Source organism: Somniosus microcephalus, chromosome 3 (assembly GCF_052327205.1).
Source record: "Somniosus microcephalus isolate GS21.2 chromosome 3, FLI_Smic_1.0, whole genome shotgun sequence".
NCBI classification, from domain to species: Eukaryota; Metazoa; Chordata; class Chondrichthyes; order Squaliformes; family Somniosidae; genus Somniosus; species Somniosus microcephalus.
The window spans coordinates 261,505,746-261,527,181 of NC_140989.1; the positions used below are offsets into that span (position 1 = coordinate 261,505,746).

General features: G+C 42.3%; 1 protein-coding gene across 5 annotated transcripts in view; it reads left to right on the plus strand.

Annotated features, from left to right (window-relative positions):
- Positions 1–21,436, plus strand: part of crb1 (crumbs cell polarity complex component 1) — a 176,560-nt gene that overhangs the window by 135,392 nt on the left and 19,732 nt on the right. For 3 of the 5 annotated variants that reach the window (XM_085982398.1, XM_085982395.1, XM_085982396.1), the window contains exons 8-11: positions 1,202–1,367; positions 10,698–11,604; positions 17,563–17,688; positions 19,721–19,847. In XM_085982398.1, the coding sequence (XP_085838524.1) occupies positions 1,202–1,367; positions 10,698–11,604; positions 17,563–17,688; positions 19,721–19,847 (1,326 nt within the window). Of the gene's footprint in view, positions 1–1,201; positions 1,368–10,697; positions 11,605–15,259; positions 15,381–17,562; positions 17,689–19,720; positions 19,848–21,436 lie in introns of those variants that run through there. The other 2 variants (XR_015077644.1, XM_085982397.1) reach the window with 2 other exon arrangements.

Sequence of the window (21,436 nt, forward strand, 5' to 3'; positions counted from 1 at the left end):
CCCTCCTCCTCCTCCCCCTCCCCCTCCTCCTCCTCCCCCTCCTCCCCCCCTCCCCCCTCCTCCTCCTCCCCCTCCTCCCCCCCTCTCCCTCCCCCTCCCCCCCTCCCCCTTCTCCCCCCCTCCCCCTTCTCCCCCTCCCTCCCCCTCCCCCTCCTCCCCCTCATGCGTTGGGACCCAAATTTCTGGGCCAATATCCCTATGGGCGAAGCAGTGGAGGGTAACCTACACTTCTACACTATATCAGCCAGGGGTCAAGACTTCAGGAAAGGAAGGGAGGGGAGAAACATTGGTGAAAAAATTCAAACAACGTTGAGAATTGCTGCATTTGAACATCTTTGTAGTGTACACTTTTGTTGCATTGCGGACTTGCTGGAGTGCAATTGCTGATGCCATGCTGAGCCTTCTATTTCCAACTGAAATGAGGGGAATCTTTGTAAGTTTCAACATAATGTACCCTGTGACATCATCAAGGAATGGCTGCATTACCATGCAAGTTGCTGCGTTTGTTGTTGCAGCAAGATGATGCTGGTTGAATTCCAGTGACTACACATGACCGAGCTCACTCATAGCTGTTACAGAAGGTAATCGTGGAACAGTATTCTAGCTGATGCGACAGGGATGAAATGGTAATAAGAGAGATACTTAATTATGGATATGTAGCAGTCACTGCTGTGTTGTTAGCTTTCAGGATGAATATGCAATTTGTTGTAGACCTTTGCTCAGATCACATGCTCCTTATAGTTATTGTTCTGCTTACTTTATGCTATCCCTATATATCCAAATAGAGGATATATGATGTGTAGCAGTCGGATGCAATTCATACCTTACAACTGGGCTGAGTAGGAGTTGTGGTTAATTTTATCAGTGGGATATGGATTATCAATGGCTCATCATATATTCAGTTGGCATCACATATTAGCTAATTAAATCCTAAAAGTTAATGTAAATATTAAATACAAATTATTGTGCTAAGCACTTTCAGTGATTTCCCGATGAAACTCCTGTAGGGCCACCTGTTCCTTATGGTGACATCAATTCCATGAAGTACCAAAATAATTTTGTGGAAGGGTAGACATTACATGTGGTATAAAATACATCATATGTTTTTTGAACTGCTAGATTCAGTTTCTAAAGTTTAATCTGTCAAACATAGTTTTTCATTCTATAATACTTAGCCTCTGCTTTTTAAAACATTTTCTAGCTAAACCCATGTCTGAATGGTGGAACCTGTTCCTCCATCTGGGATGACTTTATATGCACGTGTCCTCCACATACTTCAGGAGAAACTTGCAACCAAGTCAAGTGGTGCCAGCTCAACCCATGTCCGCTAGACTCCGAATGTAATCTGCTCCGTGACGGATTTGACTGTAAGTGGACGTTTTTTCACGCACTTTTGTATGTCCTTGGAAAGACACTGACGTTGGTGTAGCAAAAGCAAAAAGTGCATAGAGTACTGGTTTAGAAATTATACGTGTGTACAAGAATGGTCGATGAGAACATCATCACTAACGTTAATCATACCTCTTGCTCTCTATTCTTCACAGAGAATTTTTAACTTAAGACAAATTGAATAAGCTGATTATGTTTGAGCAGATCATCTGCTGAAACACGTTATGCCTGAAATTCCTTGCGCCCTTTTCCAACACCAGAAGAGAATTAGGGCGGGACCTCCGACTGCCAGTCTGCCCTGCTGTTGGCCTCAACCCAGATTTCAGGGTTAGAGGTCATTTGCATTAAGGAGGTGGCTGCCCACACCATTTACAGCACTCCCTGGGGGCCGTCCTTGTCCTTGTGGGAGGCCAGGACTATCGGATTGGCACCTTGCTCCTCAGTAAGGTGGGGTGGGGTTGGGGGGGTGGGAGGGTGGTGGTTACTAGCTGGACACTCTAGCCTGACATGTTTCTGATTTTTTGGGGGCCATTTTTTCCAAAGAAAGGATTTGGAAATTGAGTTATTTTAATGCTGGAGGTTCAAAAGGAATGTGCATTCTCCAAGAGGCTGAACAATAGTCGATTCATAAACTTGTCTGGGTATTCAGAAAGACACCTCAAATCATGGTGTTCGAAAACCCTTTGAGGGAGGATTTTAAAAATAAGAACAAAGACATCACAGTTTCTGTCTGTTTTTTGGAAACAGGGCTGCACAGGGAGTCGGGCAGCATGAGGCTGCTTTGGAAAACAGTTCTGTCCTGGGACTGTAGAGCAGAAAAGTTATTCTGTTTAACTTAAGTAAGACAACTTACCTAAGTGGGATAATGTTGTGGGTTTCTTTGTATATTGTATCATCAAGCAGACGTAAGTCATACCAATTGAAGAAAGCAACTCTGATAGTAGCTGTTGCTCGATAGTTCCACCTTACTGTGGAATAAAACCGTTTACAAATGGAACCAAACTTTGCTTTATCTAGTGGTAGCTCAGTCCTCTATTGGAGATATTGAGGAAATGCACGTACAAAAGACAATGGACATGAAGGATCAAGTTTGCAAGGGGGTTCTAGTGTTACTTCCCAGTGTCTCGCCGCCAAAAACGTAGAGTCAACTCCGATAAAACTAAGATGTTTGACCGCTTACAGGAGTGACTGATCGCACTCAACCTGAGAAGGGATCTACGCCAGACCCGGATATGTAACACAGTAAAAAAGCAATGGCAGCAATTTCTCTGTTGCAGTTAGGAAACTGGCCCCAGGACTCCCTCCCCTCTGCAATTCTCCAGTCAGTATGCCTGCAAGAAGTACCCATCCCCCACCATTTGAAACTTTTAGTAATGGGGCAAAAGGCCAGAGATTGGTGCAATCAGGTCTCACCCCAAATTGCAGCCTCCCCCACAACCCCTCATCACCTGGCATACCCCTCTGCAAGACCCAGAGATTTTGGGAGCATGATTTTATTATTATTTCCATTCCCTCAAAAATTTGCATGAGAATAAATGGTTTCATCTGGCATTCCTTTATCAAATATTGTTGGATTTATAAAACCCTAATTCACTCCCATTCAGAATGCTTTATACATTTTAATGCTGTGCCCTTTTCTAATGTTAAAGGGTCAGGTATCCCATTGTATTTTATCACACCAAAATATAAAGAACTCGGGTTATTTCTTCAGATGTTCAAAATGGAAAGCTGAAGCAGGGGCTTTATGGGGACTGGACATCTTGTGTGAATACATATTGCTATAGGTCTAATTGGTCAGATATGGTTTTTCACAATGATACAGCACAACATTTTCATTCAAAATGACAAAGGTTTGAAAATTCAGGGGGAAAAATTCAGTCGCGTCCCCTTTGGGGGGCTAACTTCACCAGGGCGCTACTTTTAGCGCCCCAAAAAAATTAGCGCCCCCGCGGCCAAAATTCATTGGTAGCATACCAAGACGGAAGCGGGGCACCACTGGAAGGGCCGCGGTACTGCAGGCCTTCTTCCACTTCTTAAAGGGGAGGGGCCTTGCGCAGCACGGCCCAGGGCCCAGCTGGGCCACCGGGGATTCTAGTGCCGGCAAAAAGGCCCAGCAGTCAAGAGAAGTGCCGGGCTCATGGAGCGCAGCCGGCACTCCGCGGGGGGGCTGAAGAGGAGGCCGGGGACGGCAACAGGGGCAAATGCTGGCAGGCGGCCAGCAACAAAAATGGCCACCTGGCACCTCGCCTTTAATTAGCACCGCCCTGGCCACAGGTAGGCCCCCCTGACCCCATCGGACATAGTGTCCAGCGGTAAGTCAGGGGGCGCTACCGAAATCGCGGCCAGGACGCGAGCGGGGCGCTGCGCACGGCGATGATGTCATCGCCGGCAGCGCAGCACCGCGGGCCACTAACGGTTACCACCACCGCTAACCTCCCGCTGAATTTCGCGGGAGGCGTAGGCGGCACCATGCCCGGGCGCTAGTTGTTTTGGGCTCTAACGGGAGGCGCAAAGCAACCGAAGTTTTCCCCCTCAGAGTTTACATTAAGAAATACTTAAGGATACCTGGTGCTTGGCTCCTAAAATGTTGAGCTTTTATATACACTGCACACATACAGGATTATGCTGCCTTGGATTATTGGCAAAACCCTCGTGCCTTCTGTTGTGCTATCATGTAAAGTGACCTTTTCCACTTTGCCACTAGCTAATTAGTCTTACAATTAGATGCTGATGATTCAGAGTCTTTGTTAAAAGTACCATTTGCCAAAGTCATGACCCTTAAAGTGTTTGCTGTTTATTGTAGTGCAAGTAGGGTTTCTTCTCTGTTAGCCAGACATGCCTCAATTTATTTTAAATATATGTACATTGCCATGAAGAAACATTTAAGATGGTATTGTATGAGTAGGACAGGTGAGTTTCTATTCTACTAGAATTAAAAGTATGCTTGAATACTTGAGAATGGTGTTTGCAAATTACTAGCAATTAATATATTACATTTTAGCCCAAATAAATGATTATTTGACATTATAAAGTTCCTGCTGGGTTAAGTCGAAAACAAGAGTTTTGCTTCATCAAGATTACATGAAGGAGGAAAGATGAGAACAGGGTTTTCTCCTTTTCTGAATAGTTAATCTATTGATTTATGTCAATAATTTAAACAGCTAGAGAACAAATTTCTCGGAAACACCAACAAATAATCTATAAGCAGCTTAAATTGAATCTCCCTCCCTTCCACAAATATAAAAGTCCCAATGGCTGGCCAATGAATTTATCAAGTATATTAACCCTTCAGTTCTTTTATTAACTCAGTGCTCTTGAAAGACTGCTATGATACATCTCACTCACTCTTCCCATCTTCTATTCTACCCTTCTACCCTCCTTAATCCCTAAATATTTATCAAGATTGTCCTGAGCATCCGATGCCTCTAACTGAAAGCACCTTTTATCTGATTTAGTGAATGATCCATTGCTTCCAAACATTAGATTCCATTGCATCTTTGGACCAAAGTACACAGCTTGATTGTTGGGCCAAAATGGCTAACTGATTCCCACTGAAATTATCGATACGATGTTAGAATGCAGTTTTTTAAAATTGTTTTGAGAACTCTCAAAATGTCAAGTGTAAGTATGGCTATGGGAAGGCGTTACAAAATTCAATGTTTCTGTATGTTTTCCCACCCGCTTGCCTAACTACTCAAATTCATAAAGGTCAATTACACTGAGATTGCCCTCGCCATGGAACTCCGCCACTGACCCCACCAAAGTTCAAAAGTTCTGGGAAGGAGCCTATAGAAGCGGGTCTTTAGCAGCTTGGGGGAATATCTGGTTCCCCTCCTCCCCCACTGAAGATCCCAAAAATGCCAGCAGTGGCTGGCCTCTATGCCCAGAAGAACAATCTGGATGCTCCACATGTCTCCCTTACACTGGGACCAGCTCAAACTCCCCCCAAAGATTTCTGGCTCCCTGATATTCAGAGCTTTAGGCCCTGACCCCAGCCTGGAGCTCCAAGTGGGCCCACTTCCTGGTGAGACCAACTGTACTTGGGCCTAGAGTAGGAACTCCTGACTTTGTAAGGCCTGGGGCCTTCCTTCGATGCCCTTGTAGGGGGAAGTTGAGACCCCATCCCAACAAGGCCAGGTAGGAAACTCTCTCAAGGTCAGGACTAACTTCTGACAAACTTAGAATTGGAGTCCACCAGAAAGGTCATGGATTTTGGGGGCAGAAGCAGAAACTGGTAGATTTAAAATTTCCCCCGCAATTCCTCAATCTGTGGTCTCCCTGCAGAATTTGAGGAAGACATATGAAAGATTGTATTGGCAACAACGGGCAACATCAGAATAATATGTAGCATCAGAAACAGCAGTTCTGACGAAAGGTCATCGACCTGAAACGTTAACTCCGTTTCTCTCTTCACAGATGCTGCCTGACCTGCTGAGTATCTCCAGCATTTTCTGTTTGTATTTCAGATTTCCAGCATCTGCAGTATTTTCTTTTTGTAACATGTAGCATCATTGGGTTACTCCCAATTGAGGAAGAAAATGGCAGTGCTACCCGCAGGGTGCAAAGCAATGGAGATGAAGAAACAGAAGAGAGACAGAGAAAGACAGCAGAAAGAAAGAAATAGAAAGGAAATAGATAGCAATAGAAGAGAGATGGCGTGAAACAGCAGAGAAAAGCCATGGGAGGAAAGAGAATGTAGAAACATAGAAACATAGAAGATAGGAGCAGGAGTAGGCCATTCGGCCCTTCGAGCCTGCTCCGCCATTCAACGAGATCATGGCTGATCATCCACCCCTAGCACCCGGTCCCTACACCGACAGCCATCCCACCCAAGCCCTATCCCCGTAACCCCATAACCCCACATATTTAATCCCCCCTAACACTAAGGGTCAATTTTTATCATGGCCAATCAACCTAACCCGCACATCTTTGGACTGTGGGAGGAAACCGGAGCACCCGGAGAAAACCCACGCAAACACGGGGAGAATGTGCAAACTCCACTGAAACAACAACAGTTACATAGTAAATCCATTACATTCATTGACCAATTATGGTCAACAATATAAATACAACAATACATTTTACAGGTAAATCAATAATATTTACAGTACAAACTGCAACTATTTAATAAACCAAGAATCCATACACGCCAGTCCAACTGGCATTGTTCAATCATTCAGTCATTCCTTCCTCCATTCGTCCGTTCGTTCGCTCAAGCGTAAGTTCCATGTGCATGACTGCGTACATGTGTGCCGTTTCTATCTGCGTGCATGCCTATGTGTTCGTTCATCTGTCTGGCAGACTTCACGTAAAAGGCAAAAAAAACAGCATATAAAAGGGAGAGTAAAAGAAGAAAAGCAATGGGAAATGTGAAAAGATTGTGGAGAAGGTCACCCTTCTGCAATTGTCTGGATGGAGGTGGCAGACAGATTGAATGCAGTCTCCCAGGTAGCAAATGCAGAAAAGGCTTTCAGGCATCGAGAAGAGGGAATAGATTAACCAACCCACGTTTGACTGGTGCAGCATGTTTCCTGACTTCAAGTCACCTTTCTCCACTCCTTCCTCCTCATTGTCCTTCTTTGGCAGTGGTTTGGCTTGGATGAATACTCCTTTTTCTACGTGAAGCTGTGCAACATTTAGCAGATGGTAATGATTTTTGACAGCTTTGCTGGAGTATACAGCAGGACCCGATGATCCATCCAAGCAATTGAATCTTTGCTTCAGCACACCAGTGCTGTGCTCAACACCAATTCAGTTTAAGGCATGTACCTCCTTTTCTTTCCATTCAGTTGTTGTTCTGGGATTTCCTGAGGTTCTGGGGGTGGGGGAGGGGGGGCGTGGAGGAGAGGTGGAGAGGTCATTCGTCAATGCTGAAGAAGGGAGCTCTGGTCTTCTAGCCTCCACCTTTCCAGTCTCCCCGTGCCTTCAAATAATCCAGGCACGATAGGCACAAATTCCAAGTCATCATTGGTGCGTCCAGGATATCAGGCATTGACTTGCTTGATGATGATACTTTGACCCAACACCACCTAGACATTAATGGAATGGAAGCCCATAATCTTTGTATAGGTCATTGGGTTAGTGTATGATGTCTGGATGGTCACGTGGATGGCTATCTACGGTAAACTGCACTCTTGTGAATGATGCCACCTGGTAAAAGTTCAGTGTCCTGTCAAGCTGAATGTCGGGTGGTAGGAGACTGCTGTCAGGGAAAGAAAGAATGGTCCCCTTGCAAACATGGCATGTGTTATTTGCTTGATGTATCTATGGACAGCAGCCTGGCTGATTAGGCATATGTTCCTTATGGTGGTTTGGAAGGATCCAGTTGTGTAAAAGTTTAACACAATATTGAGCATCACAGCAATGATAAGAGCCATCCTTGTCACCAATGCTGTCTGCAAGTGAACGTCAAAGTCATGGCATAGTGTCTCCCTAGTGAAGAACAGGTAGCAAAAACAGGTCTCCTCAGAATCTGCAAATTCAGGTTCTGGGGTAAGAACAGATGTGTACATAACACCCAAGGTGTAATTGCATCCATCTTTCTTGTCCCCTCATAAATTCATCTTCCTCCTCCAAATCTTGGAACACTATTGGAACCTATAAAGTAATTCCGATCTTCAGAACTTTGCTCACTGCAAGTAAAATTGTAGCTTTAAGACAAGCTGTAAGTGATAATTAAAAGTACGGGAATTAATGCACAAAGGCAAATACAGATGAAACAGCGAAAATAATTTCTTTACAACCACATTGAAAACTCCAACACCTTTTAAGAAGCTTACTTCTCAAGGCCATGTCTGCTTAAACAGTCATGCACCTATTTGATATAGGTGAGCTATACTGTGGGGAGAAGGCTGTGCAAAACCAGAGAAATCTGTGGAAGACTCGCCAAATTTCCTCACTGCAAAATGGAGCACGTTACGCATCAGGTACATGGATCGAATTTTACAACACTTATTCCCTCCATGCCACAAGCACAGCCTTGGGAAATTTACTCTTACATGTCAAACATCCTAATGAGGCATGTCAAATTACTCCACTGCTCTGAAACCAAGATACTTAATTGATTTTCTGGGTTGGCTTTCCTTGCCAGCACTAGGTAAAGTGTTGTCAATCTTAATGGTAGGAAACCTCCTTCAAAATAATTACAGTTGGGTTGCTGGAAACTTGCAGTCCTGTATACAATCATGAAAATAGTTGCTTGTTGGTTTCATAAAAGTGTAACTCTGGACTGTTCCAAAATTAAATGTCTTCGGGCCCAACATTAACTTCACATCGCTAACATATACCAGAAATCAACAATGGCCTCACTGCATATTGGTGTCACAAGGATGGATCCTCAATGTAAATCTTAAATGACAACTAATTATGCTCTTAATAAATATTTTGCACCAATTAGTGAAGACTAAACACTGAAGGAATATTTTACAGATCAGTTATAAGTTCTTGTAAATTCCAGAACCCTTGGCTTTTTTTTTGTTAAACGTTAGAACCATGAACGTGTTTGTAGAGAACAGGGCCCGTTGAACAAATAACCACACGTGGGGTGCTTTCAAAACATGAATCCACAGCATGTCACATGGCAATAATTGTCACATGACCTGTAAAAACTGCTTTGAGCCCAAACTCTTTTGCTGCAGGAGAGGTTGTAAGTATTAAGGATTCTGGAATTTGGTCAGAGTCTCCAGAAATGATATAAGAAATTCTGCAGACTTGGCCAACTCAATATTCACGAAATGTTCACATCTACCTATATATTTAAAATCTTACATTTGCATGGACTTCCTGTCAACTTTTTCCAATATAAATTCCCACGCCCACATTTATAATGGAAAATACCTCTATAAACTTGACAGGCTGTAATTACAGCCTCTTTCCAGTGGTGGCACTCCACTCCCAGGAGGATATAATTACAGTGTGACGAATTTCCATTATAAATGTGACCGTAGGAGTTCATAATGCAAATATTAACACAAGGACTTTAAAATCGAGACCGAATTACACTTGCATGCTCTGGCCTCCAACTCCACTGCACCCGAAGACCATACTCGATCTTCGTTTCCCATGTGCAACGTTACAGGAGGTTGTCTAGTTTTATATTCAAACAATTCCAACTATAGTCATCATTTGCAATTAACTTTGTCAGGAAGGAAATTGTTTGCAGTGCTAATGATACGAAATACATGTATTGCATTAAACTACAACTTAAGGGGCAATTTACCCTGCCCGCCTGGCGGAAGGAAACCAGATATGCGGGCAGGCAGCTAAAATGACCTGTGGGACTCATCAGCTGAGGTTCCGCTCTCTTCCCGCAAGGTGCCGATTTTTACCTGCTCTCCTGAGCAGGTGAGATGGACACCTGTCGGAAGCCGGCAGGGTCCTTCTTTAAATATGCAGATTGGACTTGGGTCCAACTGTTATTTTAACCAGTAGCCGGTGTGCGGGAAAAGGAGTTGTGGCCAGAAGCAGCCCAAAAAAGTAAGCAGTTTTATTTTTTTTCGACTTTCCTTGTGGGACCCAGAGGAACACGTTGGTCACACAAGGAAAGTCAAAATAGAGGGGCCAGCGCGTTCCGCTCAGTCCCGCAATGAAAATTTAGGCCCTCTCCCATGAGGTCCTCCCAAACCCCCCTCCCGACGATTTAGCCGAGTGCCGGGGACCATTCTTTTGATCCCTGGCAGTGGCCACCTGCCTCCCGACGTTCCGCTTCCGCCCGCCGATTCCCATTGGTTTCGAGCAGGAGACTGACAGGTTCCATGCAGATGAGACGCGGACATTAAAATCACCCGGGCCTCATGCTGCCAAGGTTGGGATGGTTTGCCGTCTGCCTCAGTCCCCGACTGCTGTACTCCTAGCCCGCGTTAAAAATCGGGGCTTTCGTTTCCACATAATTGGTTAGCAAAATAGTTTAATCTACTCATGTTACCATTAGTCTGAATGACTTTTCTGAGCATTGATTGCTCCTGCACTCACATATTTTGACATATGCATATTACTAACGAGTTGGGTTCAGTCTTTACCAGTTGCTGCTAATTTAGTTTATTGGGAATGACAAAAGTGCCTCCTCCAATTCTGGGATTTACAAAATGAATTGCAGTGTGAAAATCAGAAGTACTAATTATTGTACTTGATAAAATTTAAACCAAAATAATGAAGGTCTTCATTTTTTGAAACTATTTGATTTTATTATTGGCCGCAAGGGCCAATGTTACCACTGACCTGTAATACACATGGATTCAAGACCTGATCTGCTGAGTTTGAAACATTGAGTATTAGCCTTCTGACTTTGCTTCCTCTTGTTTTAAATACAGGCCTCATTAATGCAACTTTTAAAGGAGAGAAAAGTGGCCTGACTTTCAGAGGAAATGGCAAGATCAAGCGAGAGCTCACCAACATTACATTTAGTCTTCGAACGAGGGACTCGAATGCTGTCATACTCCATGCTGAAAAGGAGCAAGACTTTATCACAGTTGGTATCCAGAAGTGCTATTTAATATTTATGATACAAAGTGGGAATAACCTGGGCAACCTGAGCCTACTCAGCTCAACAGCAATAAGCGATGGTCTCTGGCATGACATTACTTTTTTCATGATAGATCCCTTACTTCAGTATTCCAGGTGGCAGATGGAGATAGACAAGAAAGAAGAGACTGTGACCAGTGCAGTTGTCAGTGGGAACCTGAACTTTCTGTCAGAAGGAACAGACATTTATCTAGGGAGTGGAGGTCCTGAAAAAAGAGCCAGCCTCGCAGGATGCCTGAACACGATGAAACTTGGTGGCATCACCTTATCATACTTTGCAAATGATAATATGCACATTATCAAACCTCAACGAGACCAATTTATCAAAACATCCTCCAATTCCGTATTATTGGGCTGCCCAATGAAGAACATTTGTGTATCCAATCCGTGTAAAAACAATGGGAGCTGTGAGGACATGGTTAGTTATTATCAATGTAGCTGTCCTTCAGGCTGGACAGGCCTGAACTGTGAAGTCAACATCAATGAGTGTCAGTCAAGTCCATGCATTCATGGCAACTGCACTGACAAAGTCTCAGCATACAAATGTATATGTAAACCTGGCTTCAGGGGCACTAATTGCGAAGTGAACATAGACAACTGTCGAAAGCACAAGTGTGTAAATGGAGCTACGTGCATTGATGCCATAGACAGTTACTCATGTAGTTGTCCTAATAACTTCACTGGAAGATTTTGTGAGTAAGTAGAAATGAATTCTAAAAATAGAATTAAAACTGGTGACGTTAACCTGCTCTTACTTTGCAACACAGTTTATAGTCTTTATGTGAATTAGTATATAAGTAACTAATACAGATACCTTTGTTTTGTTCATGACTATCTAGTTTCTTCTCAAATTGCTATATCTAATTGATGATTCATCCCAGACACTTCCATCAACTTAGGGGTTCACCAAGGCACTATACTTACACTGACCCTTGTCCTTCTTGCAAGATGTTTGAGTCTATGAGCACAGTTGTAACTGTGCAGTACTATTGGGTGATTGCAGGCATGATGCAAGCCACATTATCCACTGCAAGCCAGCAGGAAAAACAAATGCGATTAAGCACACATAGTACTTCCACCAACTTTGCTTCAGGCAAGGACAACTGCTAGTGATAATGATGTTATTTCAAATTTATCCATAACTATATCATATCTTTTGTAGAAAGCATGGCAAAAGCAAAGTGTTACGTCGTATTTAGGAAAGTCCTCTCGAGATAATACTGAAATAATATTGGCAACGATTAGCTTAACACTCATAGTTTGTGTGGTGATCTGAAATTGTGTTAAGTAGATAGCTCATTTTTGGCAAACAGCAGGACAATGATGCATTGAAGGAACTTGAGGAAGAAAATAAGGGCATAGCAATAGAATCAGAGGAGTTTATACTGCCAATTTAGCATTGCCAGAGACACTAAACAGATTCTGGAGCCTAGTGGTGTGAGACTGGGAAGAGATAGTTTCATACTGTTTTGATTTGATACTGCATGGAATATAACTTCAGTGCAGCATCAACAATAATTTGCATTCATATAGCACCTTTAACATAGTAAAACATCCCAAGGCGCTTCATACCAGTGTTATCGGACAAAAATGTACACCGAGCCAAGAAGGAGATATTAGGACAGGTAACCAAAAGCTTGGTCAAAGAGGTACATTTTAAAGGAGCATCTTAAAGGAGGAGAGAGAGGTGGTGAGACAGAGAAATTTAGCGAGGGAATTCTGAAGCTTAGGACCTAGGCAGCTGCCGGCACGGCCACCAATGGTGGGGCAAAGGAGGTGGGGGATGCACAAGAGGCCAGAGCTGCATGAACGCAGAGATCTCGGAGGGTTATAGGACTGGAGGAGGTTACAGAGATAGGGAACAGCGATGCCATGGAGGGATTTGATAACATGGATAAGAATTTTTTTATTTTTATAAAAGAGCTGTTAGTGGACCGGGAGCCAATGTAGGTCAGTGAGCACAGGGGTGAAGGGTGAACTGGACTTGGTGTGAGTTAATATATAGGCAGCAGAGTTTTGGATGAACATCAAACCTGGCTTAACAACTCTTTGAACTTACCCAGAGTTGATGTAAATGTTTAGAAAGAGCAGAAGCGCCCACACGCCCCTCCCCCTTGCTCCACCCCCTCCCACCCACCCACTCTGACGTGAATCAGTCATTCATGAAAAAAACTTATGAAATAATACTGAGCGGACTGCGGGTGGCGCTGTCCAGGGAGAGTATAAATACTCGGGCACGGGCCCAGCTTGTGCAGGACATTCTTAACAGGAACTAGTGAAGGACACAACTAGACCTCCATGTTGTAAAACAGTTGATTAAAGCCTTGTTTAACGCTTAGACCAAGTGCCGAGTAGTTTTCTTACGTCACACTCTGCTGTCAAGATATTTATGGTTTAACTGGTGGGAGGGAGTCATGCTCATACTTGCCCTCTCCTGGGCAAGAAAATTGCTCTTGGAGCGGTGCCATATAAACAATGGGCTGCTTGATGGAACAGGTACTGAAAGATCTCGTGCTGATATCTGCAGTCAATTCTCTTTTACTCGCAGTAAAAGAGAACGTGAAAATAATTGGGATCCACACAGTCCGACCTCACCATGCCCTTGGCACCAGTTTCCGCCTGTTTCATTACAGTGACTCATTTCATGCATTAAGAAATGGTCATTCGGGCTGCAACCATATTTCTAAAAGCTGCTCTTTACCAAATAAAGAATTAGAACCCAAAAGTCAATTTGTTGACTGGCTGTTGATAATCGATCAGATAGGAGATAATTAAATAATCTTAATTGCGGCAATAAAAATGTTACCGATTTGACTAGTTTAAAAAAACCTCAAAAGAACATTCACCAATATGTGCAGGAAATATTTTTCCGTTTTCAGAAAATTACCTCGAATTATTAATAAGGCTGGGGAGTGAAAAAATAATTTTGCTGTAATATCATTGTTATATGATGTTGTTTCGGAAATCCTCATAATCCTTTGCAAGAGATTAGACTCTAATTAGTTTTGTCTCAGATATTTCATCAATACCTGTATTACGATTCAGGCTTTTTCCAAAACTGCTTTCTTGTGTACACAGCCTGACAATAGTTTCCATAACTAGACCAGGACTTGAAACCCGTGTCTTTCACCCTGTGTCACACTGAATTATCATAGCCCAAGGCTAATAATGATCCTATGGGGTAGTAATACTGAACAGTGGAACTTATGTTGGCCTCCCATTGCATCTGTCATCAAACTGGACAGTGGAAAATATCAAACACTAGATTCACTTTGTCAAAACAAATTTATTTACAATTAGACGATTTACAAAAATCATAGAATCATAGAATAGTACAGCACAGAAGGAGGCCATTCGGCCCATTGAGTCTGCGCTGGCTCTTTTGAAGAGCAATCCAGCTAGTCCCCCTCCCCTCCCAATATTAGATCATGTATATTGTTGATTTACCCTTTTCAAGCATCAGACTTCCTTTAGTTGAAGCCAAATAGTGCAGCAAATATGCTTTCGGCTCTCCTTACAGTTTTTTGGAATAGAGCAGGTAAACCTTCAATTATCCCTTGCTAAACACAATATGGGGTGAATTTTAACTCAGAGCGGGTAAACCATTCCAGTGAGTTAAGTTCTTGCCCGCCAGAGGCAGCAGGAGGCCATGGTGATTTTAACCGCTGGGTCTCATTAAAGTGTTGCCGATCAATTTCCCACCCGGACCAGGGGTGCAGCGGGCACAGAGTGGTTGTTGGTAAGGGAAGATTGGGCAGCACTTGGCTTGCTTCCAGGGTAAGTGGCAGAGTAGGGGGTTTCAGGAGAGTCTCGTGGGAGGAAAAGAGGGAATCCAGGAAAAGAGAAGTTGTGACTTTCCTTATGGGGCCTGGAGGAGTGCTTCCGCCCCTCTTGGCCCCACAGTGGAAATCTGTGACTCACTTGGAGGGCCTTTTTATCCTTTGTCCAGCTGCCGATCTGCTTCAGTGTGGCGAGAAAGCCATAGCGGCTTCGCCACTCAGGCCCTGGTTAAAATGTCATCGCAGTCCTATTGACAGAACAGGACTCTGATCTGCAAATTCATGAGGCTCTCACCTGCTTTAGGTGGGTGCCTCATTTGCCTGCAAAACCCTGCAGCTTAATATCAGCGGGAAAATGTCGAGCGGCTAAGTAACCTGCTTGTTTTTATCTGCCTGCCTGGTTTGAACCCCATAACCTCTTTCAGGAAGAGACATGGAATACACGAGCTCCACATGCTCACAAGAGTTCTATGCACCCCAACATTTATTGATCTCTACTGTCAGCTGATCATTGATAGATTCTTGTGCTTTATACCTTTAATTCCTTTGATGTAAAATCTCTTTCTTTACAGGTTGTGCTTAATTGCCAACTTTATCAAGATTACAAATCATGCACAAATAGCAAGGTAGCTGCTAAACAGGTTGTCACATGCCTGCATCAAACCCAGGAAATATTGGGCTATGTTTTAACAGGTCAGATTCAAACAGCTAATAGTTGTACAACACATTCCTACATGAACAACTGACTATAACTACAGCATTTTAAACACAGTGGGACTGAAATTCTGTGGCTTTCTGACGCACCCCTACCATAATGCCGCCGGGAATGTGGTGTGGTAGGGCCAGAAAACAAAGTCGGGAACCAAGATACGCTAGTGTGCCAGCCTTCAATTGAATTCCCAATCAGCCTCCAGCCACTTCTTACAAGGCCAGTGAATCAAAGAGGGAGGGAGCAGAGGCAGGGCTGGGGCTTGGTCGGGGCAGGGAATCCCCATGACCACGGCCTGGCAGAAGATTGGGCCATTTTTGGAGGCTGGTGCACCCAGTGAGAAGAGGCCTTCTGGCTTCTTGATGGATTTGTGGACGACCTTAAGGGTCCATGCTAGAGCAGTGCCCTGGACCTGCACCCCCCCTCCCCCCCAACCCAACCCGCATCAACATTCTTTATGAGCTGATGGAGCGTCCTTACATAACCAACTGCTGTGAGCGTCTACAGTTTCCATTTCCAAACCTATGCGACATTTCATCACTTTTGACAATTTTCTATTAACCATGGCCTTTTATAATGGAAAAGACTCTTTTGTTCCTCCCCTCACCAACATTCTGCCAACTTGGTGTGGAAAGCAACAGGACACATCTATAACATTTGGCCTATTGCACTGAGTTTACATCTTCACTATCTTTTCATTCCACCAACATCACTTATTTGGCTTTAGCTAAACATTTGTTAGTTTATTAGAGACATTGTCGAAACTTTTCCACCAATAATAAACTCCCCTGTTTAACAAATTCTGATTTTTTTTAATTGAAATTTTAATTTATTTCCTGTACTACAGATTAATAATTCGTGTGATGGAGATGGCTTGAAAAGTAGCTTCAATAATGCTTAGTCAGTAAAACCTTGTGACCGATAACAAGCTCTTTTAATAAAGTCTGGTCAGGTATATTGCATCAAAGTATCTTTCAGAAAAATGCTGTACATGAAATCAACTTCAGATCTTTTGGATGCAGAATCCATAAAAAAAAAGAAATGTTATGCTTTTTTTAGGTTATGCATACATGCATATCTTAGTACTGGGTGGCACAGACCACCTTTCACTTTCAAGCATTGGATTCAAATCTAGCCCAAACAGATGGTATAGCAACCTTCTCTCTTTTTTTTTATATAGCTGTTAAAGGTCCTGTGTAAAATTAGTTTCAGCAGTCTCAACCCAGCTTCTGACAGGCTTAGGTCCATAGTGCAAAAGTGGCCTCATTCTGAACCAATTGTCAATCAATTGGCAGTTTTACTCTGTAATGTCTTGAAAAATAGAAATCTCGCAAGGGTACAGTAAAGAGGTTTTGTAATCTTGTTGGGGGTTAAAGCACATTATTGAACACAGTAAAGAGTGTTTTACCCTGCATATCACAGAATCATACAGCACAGAAGGAGGCCATTTGGCCCATCATATAGCCTATGCGGTATCTGATTGGGGAACAGTCAATGATGAGACTGGGTGCAAAATATAGAAAAGGTTCCTACATCCCTTGACTTTCCGTGTTTTGTAAATTAACTGAAGACAGATATACAAAGCAGAAAACGGATATTAATTTCTCAAAGATCGCGAATTGGAGAGTGGAGCAGCAGTCCTCGGGCAATGGCTGAAGTTGAAGCAATGCACAGGAAGGTGGGCAGGTTTAATGTCTTGCAAGTTGGGCAAATTTATCCCCATTACAGCAGAGGAGGACAAGCCATGTTGGTGATTTGAGGAGCTGGTATTTGGAAAATATAAAAAGAGAATGGAGGAGCTGTCATGCATTAAATAATCCAAATAGATACAACAGTCAATAAAACAATATCTATCTCTTGTACAACTGGCATGAATCAAATGTGAAAGTGCTGTGTTCCCCCCTCACATGCAAGTGCTGCTTGGTGACCAATGTGAAATTGTCAGCTGTGAGTATTGCACCTAACCTCAGGATGCTTAATGCTGCAAAGATGGGGAAAAGAATGTTGAATTCTCCGATACCAACATTCCTGGCCTTTGTGAATATAAACACGTGGAATAAAAGAGATAAAGCACTTAATATGTGACTGCACCAAGACATTTGGATAGTATAATCATAATCAGTAATTAAAATAGAATTAATGCATTCAAATTTTCTTTTGTCATAGATATCCTAGATTATCTTCTACATTCTGCATTGATGAGAAGAAAAATTGGACCTGTTATAATGGGGGAAATTGTACTGATGGGCAGAATACAAGGTGTCTCTGCCCAATAGGATTCATTGGAAGACGGTAAGTGAAACACAAACTGAACGTGCTCAGACATATTCTGGGCCAATTAGCACTACCAGGGAAGAGACATTCAGAGATGAATCACTTTCTGAGAGGTAGATTGGGGAAGAAGAAAAAAAGCATTCAAAGAGCAAGACTCCCAGGCTGCTCTTATTGCACCTAGCTCCTAGCAACCACATCGAGATCAGTGTAGGCAAGAACCTGGATATAACTCACCAGCACAGCCATTCAGCAAGGAACAGTAGAAGACACAAAGGCAGCTAAATAAAATCTGAGCAAAACAATTAAAGGGAGATCACTGCCATCTGGGGAGACAAAAAGCCGAGATGATCTCTGCAGTAAATTCATTAATATATGTATCACATGTTGAGTGTTCATAAACAGATGGAAAAGCATTCACCTATTTCCCAATAATTTTACAGGGAACAATATTCCTTTAAAATCAAAGCTAAAATAGAAATAAAAAGGAATATGATAACGTGCACATACTTGCTCCTTCTCTATATCCAATCTATCCTCCGATAACTGTTTTATCAGGAGAAACTCTGGAATTTTCTTATCTCACAGATTTATTGTTAGAAAAAACATGGAACAATATGTTTGATCCAAAATTTTTATTCTGTCCTTATCTGTCACTTTGAATTTTGGCACATGCTCATTTTAAATAATAGCAAGTGATGGAAGCAGCTTTCTCAATATCCAACTTGCTGAGCATGTGCAGGAGGTGGTAACAAGCATTGCTAGGGTGAAAGTTTGGATTCATGTCATGTTTTGCCATCATTGCTATGTTCCATCACAGAAAGGATACAATCCTGGACAATCTCAATGTCATATCTCAGGACTTCTGACCAATTTTCTACAGAAAGGATTTGGAAAAGAGTTACATTTAAATGTTAGGGTTTTAAAGCAAAGTGTATTCACATGAGCTTTTTCTAAAAAAAACCTTTGAGATGAAAGGTTAAAGTTGTTTCTCAAGAGGCCATAAACAATAAGCAATTTGCTAGCCTTTCTCAATAATCAATAAACAGCTCCTACCCCTTGTGTTGGGAGGACCCATCAGCAGGAGTTGTCTGCTGTAGAACCCTTCCCTCAGGTTGTGAACACAGGGAGAAAAAAAGCAGAGACAGAAACACTCACTGGCAGTCGGGTTTTTAAAGAGAAAGCTGCAGGAACAAGCTTTCACCAGACTCTGAAGGCTAAAATACAGGAGGGAGGTTAGAGGTTATTTTGCTTAAGTCAAGCAAGATGACCCACTGATGTGGGGATACCTAATATGTTTGTTATTTGTATTATTTCAAGAAGCCAAATTGTACTCATCAGTACAAATTGTACTGATTGAAGTGAGTCTGAGGATAGCTTACTCTGTACATTCACTTGCTGTGAAATAAAGCAGCTTAATGATTCATACTTAGCCTTATCTTACCAAATGTTTTCTCAGTCAACCTTTGAAAAAAGAGTGCAGAAGTGCTCATGGGTCACAAGTGAAAGACGTGAATATGCTATTGCACAGTTAGATATTGGACAGTACGGGCACACCCTGAAACACAAGACACTCAGATCACGTATAGGAGTGACGAGCACTGCTGTAACGTAAAGAATGTCTAAGACGCAAACTTGTAACACTCCATAATACAGTGGTAGACAGTGGTTTGAGAAAATTACTGGAACAGCAGGAGTGAACAATGGATAGAAAGATGCTAGATATTAAGTAATATCCTACGAGTTCATTCTGTAAAGAAGCAACTATATTTATCTGACTGGCTACTCTTATGCATACAGTGCTAATCTATATAGCTCTTAATAGTCAAATTGGCTAATGGATTGAGAAACTTAATCAAGCAGAAATTTAGGATGGTCAGGCTTGCAGACTCCTGCCGATTGCAGCACAGTTACAGCTCACCTTCTTTAGGATTTGTTTTGGCTTAGGGTGATACCTAAATAAAACCCTGATGGGCAATATTCCTTCAACATCAGAATAAAACAAATCTGCCTGAAATGTTTTATATGAAGTCTCCTTCTGAACATCCTGCAGATGCGAAGTCGACATTGATGAATGTGAATCGGGCCCTTGTCTCAACGGAGGTTTCTGCCAAAACTTGCCCAATAAGTTTCACTGCATCTGCGACATGAGTTTTGCCGGTGACCGCTGTGAGTTTGATGTAAGCGATTTCTCCTTTTTCATCTCTTTATTACTCTGGCAGCATCTTTTTCAGCTTCTCTCCTACTTCATACTACGAATGGATGATGAACCAGCAATTGAGTGGGGTTGAAGCTCTTGCATAACCAAGCCAATAAATCAGTTTGTCTAAAAAGGACGGTACAATTATGATATGCCCCTATTGTTTGTGATACTTCATACTGTTTGGAAACAGGTTATGAACAGAGTTTTTATTAACCCTGTGAAAACTCAAAGCCCTTTTTGGCTTTCAATATATATAACTTTTAACATAGATTATCTGGGGAAATTATTTTCTGTAAACATTTAGCATTAGATATTTTTAAATAGAATTTAACACACATAACTAAAAGATTGCGTATTTTACTGTAGTTTGGGAATAAATAAATATCGTGATTATCTCATATTTTGGTTTCCAGTGCAGATTAAATAAAAAGAAATAGTGTAGCTGGTTTAAAATCCTTGGTTTCCCCAGGGTGAAGTACAGTGCACTGGGATGATCAACTATTTTCACCTCATTTTGGTGTTTAGCAGATTTAATTACCATGCTCTGCAATTTTCTTTCAGCTAAAAATGATCCTGTTACAAAGATATATTACAGCCCACTTTTAAAAATGCAATTTTACTCTACAATATCACAGTTAACTACCTCAGTATATTCCTGGGACTAGTATTCTATGATCATGAGTCCACAAAATTTTGGGGGGAAAAATATATAAAGCTCCAGTTATAAGCAACAGATTTTAAAAATCTGATGGTGCAGAATTTCACTCAAAACTAATTGGATATTGCAGGCCTGAGAAATCTGGAGTACAACTCAAGTGGCTTTTATGTTATTTTCAAAGATTTGAATGCTTGTATACAAAGGCATACTCGTTTACATAGAATTGCATAAAACTTTACAGCACAGAAATGGGATATTCGGCCCAATTGGTCTATGCCGGTGTCTATGCTCCACACGAGCCTCCTCCCACCTTACTTCATCTCACCCTATCATCATATCCTTCTATTCCTTGCTCCCTCATTTGCTTATCTATCTTCCCCTTAACTGCATCCGTGCTATTCAGCTCAACCACTTCCTATGGTAGCAAGTTTCACATTCTCACCACACTCTTGAGTAAAGAAGTTTCTCCTGAATTCCTTATTGGATTTATTAATGACTATCTTATGCTTACGACCCCTAGTTTTGACTCCCCCACTAGTGGAAACATCTTCTCTATGTTTACCCTATCAAACCCCTTCACAACTTTAAAGACCTCTATCAGGTTACCTCTCAGTCTTCTCTTTCCTAGAAAAAAAAATCCCCAGCCTATTCATTCTTTCCTGATGTTTAATTTTAAAAAATAAAAATTGAATCTTAAGTGTACAAAAGGCACTGCGGTGGTGCCACATGCTCAAACATCATAGACTGATCTCCCAATGCCACCACATTCCTGATCTCAGTCACAGGACTATGGGGACGTACCAACTGGAGTGCAAGTGCTTCTTCACAGAGGAAGGGCAAACCAGGCTGTTCTGTCACGCGTCTAGGACCTGGCTTTTTTAGAGCAGCATTGCTGGTTACCCAAAGCA